The 6,069-nt window shown below is 39.5% G+C and overlaps 1 protein-coding gene across 1 annotated transcript in view; it reads right to left on the bottom strand.

Moving 5' to 3' along the window:
* Positions 1–255: 255 nt before the first annotated feature.
* IFIH1 (interferon induced with helicase C domain 1) overlaps positions 256–6,069 on the bottom strand; it is a 56,194-nt gene continuing 50,380 nt past the window's right edge. Inside the window, exons 13-16 of the mRNA XM_032638055.1 lie at positions 5,174–5,335; positions 1,721–1,911; positions 1,158–1,251; positions 256–760 (exon numbers count right to left, since the gene is read on the bottom strand). Coding sequence (XP_032493946.1) covers positions 581–760; positions 1,158–1,251; positions 1,721–1,911; positions 5,174–5,335 — 627 coding nt within the window. The 3' untranslated portion in view covers positions 256–580. The remainder of the gene's footprint in view (positions 761–1,157; positions 1,252–1,720; positions 1,912–5,173; positions 5,336–6,069) is intronic.

Here is a 6,069-nt window from a genome sequence, read left to right as displayed (position 1 = left end):
TGGAAGTGATTCTTCCCCCAGTGTATCTGGATGAGAACATCATCTGGCTGACGGCCTGATTTCGGCCTTCTGAGACACTGAGCAGAGGACCCCGCCTTGACCTCTGGCCTACAGAACATGTGCAATAATAAACGGGTGTTGTTTTAAGCCACTAAATTTGTGGTAATTTGTTATGAAGCAATAGAAAGCTAATAAAAGCAAAGGCAGATAAGACCATAACCATTTCACCAACAAGGAGACTAATTCAGAAAGATGAACGGATTTGCTTAATCTTATTCTGAAAATTAGTGACAGGACTGAGATTAGTACCTCAGATCCACATTTATACCCGAGCATTCTTTCCACTGTACTATAATGCTCCACACAAATGAGTTTTACTGGTAGCTTTTCTTTACCTCTGCCCACTAACAAGGTAGAAATTGAAAGTATAATATATTGTCTCCTTGCATACAGCTCAACACAGAGTAAAGCAATGATTTTTATTAATTCTCACATCAGTTCTGTAGTATGATGAAAACAATCATCAAAATCATGTTAAATGTCAAGTTGATAATATTTTAAAAGAATCTTGAATCAAATGTCAATCTTCATCACTAAACAAACAATAATCTGAATAGTTAAGATCGGGAAATGTTATTGGTAATTCTACCCACTTTTTGTATTGTTTCTTTGGTAAATTATTTTTGAAAACGACTACAAAATTCTTTATTTTGAGACAAGGCAAATCTAGGCCTTTGTGCACCATCATCGTTCCCCAAGCCTGAAAAACAAAAGAGAGAGAGCAAGAAGAAAAGTTAAATGCACATTCATGGGCTTCCCTGGTGGCACAGTGGTTAAGAATCCACCTACCAATGCAAGGGACACGGGTTTGATCCCTGGTCTCGGAAGATCCCACATGCCGTGTGAGCCAACTACTGAGCCCGTGAGCCACAACTACTGAAGCCCGCGCGCCTAGAGCCCGTGCTCCGCAACAAGAGAAGCCACTGCAATGAGAAGCCCGCACACTGCAACGAAGAGTAGCCCCCCCACCCCGTGCACAGCAACGAAGACCCAATGCAGCCAAAGATAAATATATAAATAATTTTTTTTTTTAAAGAACATTCAATTAAGAATTCCTTTTGGCCAAAGTAAAATTAAGCCCACAGCAATTTACTTACTTGGCCACATTCTTTGCAGATTATCTCTCCATTTGTTTGATAGTCAGCAAACTTTGTTTGCAGTGCTTTGTTTCCTCTCACAATGTACAGTTTCCTAAAATTATCAAGGAATCAGAATCACCCCTGAGAATTCACACAGGACCAGTATGCAGCACATGGTACGCATTGCTGGGCTTGCCACCTGTCCACATGCATGCACCAGCCAGCACCTCATCCCTTCTTCCAGATCAGCAGGCACCTCTCAAGGGGTATGTGGCCTTTTGTAGATTCTTTCAAGTCTGCTGATTACTTTAACTAGACTTAAGTTGTTCAAGAAGTTGAGAACAAATATGAGCATTCACAAACTGATGTGCCTTGGATGCAAGTGGCTTTCACTTCTCCTTTCCTGCCCCAGTGCATATATTTGAAAACTGTACACGAAATAGGGTTTATAATTTGGGGGCTGAGAAAGGAAAGTTCTGAAAAATAATGAATCTCATTTGTACTATTTTGGAAGAACATTTACAATACAACCTGCTTCATCCCTTATAAAGAAATTTAAAATTAAGTCTTCCTGGACTTACTTGAACTCTGGTGTCATATTAACATGGTGCATCTTTTCAATTACGTGGATATCTTCTCCAGAGCAGGCTAGCACACTACAGTTTTTACAGAGAAAACTTATGAATGATGGGTTGTCCTTGAATTGCTTTGCAATACTTCTCTTGACTTTCATTTTCTTTTCCAATATACTTTGCATCTGTAATTCCAAAATCTGCATCAAGAAAAGAATATTCAATGTGGTCTTTTTCATAGTTTCACTGAAGTAAGTCTCCTGGAATTCAGAGATCTTAGACAGTTATGAAAATGTACACTTGACTCATGAAATTCTATACTTGGTCTAGAAATAGAAGTAATGAGGTGATGGCCCCCAGAGAATTTAGTATAGAATCTTCTCCTGTAATCACAGAAATATGGAATCCTCAGGTGTTCAGAACACAGCCCATTCCATTTTAGAAAAGTTCTGTTGTGAAAAAGTCTTTGGCAATATTAAAAAAAAAAAAATCCCTCTAAGCCCCACCTCCGTTAGTTTTAATTCTGTCTCATAAAATAAGTCTAATTTTTCTTCCACATGGAGTCTCTTTAAAGAACTAAACACTGTTACTTCATCACCCTTAGTCGTTTCTTATCCATGATAAGCCCCCGGTTTCTTTCATTTTTCTTCATATGTTGTAATTTCCAGACTCTTAGCTATCTTTATCTCCTCTATACATTTGTGACAGAAAATACTAGTTTCCCACTCAGCAGCCATTCTTCATAGGAACAGAACTATAATTTTATTCTGAGTGGAAATATGCCAGCTAAATGAGGACATTTCCAAGCCAGTGGTCTTTGAGACATAAGAAGATGTTGAGTGAAATTTCCAGGAAAGTTCCTTAAGTATCAGATAGTTGGCATGGGCACTGTTGCCTTTTCCATCTTCCTCTTCCTTCCTTCTTAGAGTGAACATGCAGCAGCTGAAATTCTAAAAGCTTTGACCTTGAGAATGGAAGCCAAATAATAAAAGGGCAGAGAAGAGAGAGAGAGGAGTTTTGGCTTCCTCATGACGTCATGGAGCGATTGTATGGGTCTAGATTGCCCACTGCCCACATTCTTTATATGAGAGAATAACTCCTTAAATTTTTATATCCCCCATTCTGTGGCTAGTAGAGAAACTTATCAATATTTCAGAACAGAGAAAATATAGGTTGTGAGAGATATAAAACCTGAGGTAGGGACTGGCCATTTCTCATACCTATACAATTTCACAATAGAGAACCTAGTTCTTAAATAATTTACCTCCAAACTAAACCTCTCAGAGATGACAAATTTATATTAAGTTGTGGAGGAAGCCATTGTTTTCCTTAAGATCGAAGGAAAGTTTTCAGTAAAAGTAAACTACCAGTGCTGAGGAGCAAAGCTGAATGGTCCATCTCTTTGGCTCTCGCCTCTGTGTTTTAGACCTTGATTTGAGGCAGCCATATTTAGCACAGAAAAGAGAACAAAACCTTGCAAGTGAGCCTGCAGGCTATGACATAGTTTAATCAGACAAGTATGAAGACTTATTTCCCATGTAAATTATAACAATGTAATGAATTGAAGTATTCTGTTCTTTAAAAGTTTAATTAGGTTGTTCTTGCAAGCTATTTACAGGTCAGGGAGCTGGTGCAAAGATGATTTGGCATACAGGAACAGATACATGTGGGCAATTAAGAAACACCTATGAGCTTGACAGAAAAAAAGGCAGCAAAACCGAGGTCAGTGTTTGGAAATGTAATCAGGACACCAGAAACCAAAAGAGTAGCTCTAAACTAGTAAAGAATATGAAACAATTAGAGGGGCAAAAAGAGAAAATAAATCATAACAAATATATGGGAGGCACAGCTATGATCAAAGCCCAAATAAAATGTAAAAATGTGGCAAATGTTGTTGGGTGAAGGCCAGGGAACATGTTTAACACCTTCAACTTGCTCCCAGAAGTCTGATTTGATTGAAGAAGCTTTCGGTTATGTATAAACTCAGTATAGGACATGGAAAATAAACCTCCCCTTATGTGTCAACTCTCACCATTGATTAGTGGTTGCCTGAAAGTTGTGTTGATGAAGTTCTTAAATCAGAAGAAAGGAGTGCTTTGACCTGGTGGCAATGGGTGCTGGGGGCTTTGTATAGAGTAGTCGTGGCATATACCCCACGTCATTGCCATCCCTTCTCTGGGGTTGTCTACCTGGAGTAGTTTCAGGAGAGTAGGTCTCTTAGCCAAAGGAGACCTAAAAATATAGTCCATTCCGGGGCCCCCAAAGGGACTGGGTCTTTTTCTAGAGATTATCTGGAAAAATGTGACTCATAAACTCCAGAGATGATTCTAGAGTTTATACAGAACAACAGGTCTTGAAATATCAACCTTTGAAAACATCCCACTTGACTGATTTATTTAGGACTTTAAATGTAAAACAATAACTTTCCAGGGGTATTATATGGCCACAAATGTTTGATCTGACGCCACAAAATGTTTGGTTTGCCTTATATTTAAAGGGGTTTTAAAATATAAATTCATGTAGAAACCTGGCCAGGAAACCTTGGAGTTGGTTATAGCAATGCACACCAATTTGAAAGCATCCCTTTTGTGAAACTCTATTTAGGGTAGAGCCAATTCCAATGTTAAGAAACTAACATTCACACCCATATGCAAGGGTGTGAATTTTCTTCTAAATGGATTGTTTGCTATTATAGTAGTTACAGTCTTTAATTCAGTGGTATGGGGGATTTCCTGAAATATTGTAGAACTACATTCTTCCTTCACTGCATTCCTCTCACAACTCAAATGACTCCATGTTAGTAAACTGAGATGCAGCTAGATGATATATGATGTATTTTCTTACCATTCAGGGCTAGCCTCAATGTCTCTCCCTCTAAGAAGCCTTTCCCAGACACCAAACCTAAAGTGCTCATCTAGAAGCTTGTTTCACATTGTCCTGTTACAATTCTCCAGCTCTTCTTTCCATTCGATGTATAAGCTGCCTTATTTCTGTTTATTGTTTCCCCTCCTCAAATCTCACCATGTACGTACTCGAATATAAGTTTCATGCAGCAGGGGTCTATCTGCGTTGCTTGCCGCTATGTTCTGTTTCTACAATGTTGCCTGACACACAGTAGGCACTTCACAGATATTTCTGGAATGAAAAAATTGTGCCTGTACCGATTAGACCCGACCAAAATGACCAGGTGGGGTTGAACGAGTGAGTTGCACTAGTCTTTCTGGATTAGGGACAACCTAAATTTATATTATCAAAGTTTATAGAACGGCTCCCTGACAATTTCTGCCCACCATGGATCTTGATTCTCTGTATGTGAATCTGGACTCAGCACAGCTCAACAAACTGGAATTTATAATTCAGCACAATTTCTGTCTGGAGACTTAGCCACAGAGATATCAATGGTAACCACAGGCAGCCATTTTCAAGGGAAAACAAAAATTCAGAGCTGGCCCAAAACAATACCTTATGAGCATACTCCTCTGGTTTCATATTTTGAACACGGTCTATAGCTTTATACATCATTTGCTCTCGGAAATCATTAACTGTCTCACGTTCAATAACTCCTGAGCCTCTTTGGGCAACCAGGACGTAGGTGCTCTCGTCAGCTCTGGCTCGACCACGACTCTGAGAACAGAAAGAAATCAAGTCAATGAAGGACTATGCCTTGCTGTGAATGCTCCCATTTTTGTCCTGGAATGATATTCACTGCTCAGTCTCCCAGTCCTCCAATGATCCCTCTATTCTCTGTAAAGTTAATTATTTTTCATTCTTTATTAGTCGGCTATTTCAAACTCAAAATGCACCTTAATGCAGAAAAAATGTTCTAGAATGAGGGTGGTTAAGTCCCCACACCAGCCCTCAAAAGCCTCAATAACACAAGACTGTCCTGTCCTGCCTTTCTGTTCCCCGGGGCACCCCTCTCAAACCCTGTGAACCATCATCAGTGGTTTGGGCTGGGGAAGTCCCACTGCCCCCCACCTCGTAGGAGGGATGAATGGGGAGAAGGGCATCTCTGACCTTGCCACCAGAGCTGTGGAGAATGCTGCTCTGTTCCTGGCATCCTACCTTCAATGTTGAGCACGTATTTCCATGAAAACGTGTTCAACATGGTGATACATTTCTATAGTCTTCTGTATAAAGTGATAATATTTAGGTACATTTTCAGTAAAAGAAAATGTTATGGCCTTGCCCAGGAACCTCACTATCAACTCTAATATCATCCTCGTGAAAAATGCATTCTGAGTAGTGAGGCACTGAATAACACATGGACCCCTGAAATCCAAGTATTTCTTAATTTGGTGGCTGTCTGGTTATCTGGTTGATTTCTATTTTCGTAGGAAAACATATATTTTTAAAAC

Source organism: Phocoena sinus, chromosome 7, assembly GCF_008692025.1.
Source record: "Phocoena sinus isolate mPhoSin1 chromosome 7, mPhoSin1.pri, whole genome shotgun sequence".
NCBI lineage: Eukaryota > Metazoa > Chordata > Mammalia > Artiodactyla > Phocoenidae > Phocoena > Phocoena sinus.
The sequence above is the reverse complement of the archived record's forward strand: the minus strand, read 5'-3'. Positions and strand labels throughout refer to the sequence as shown.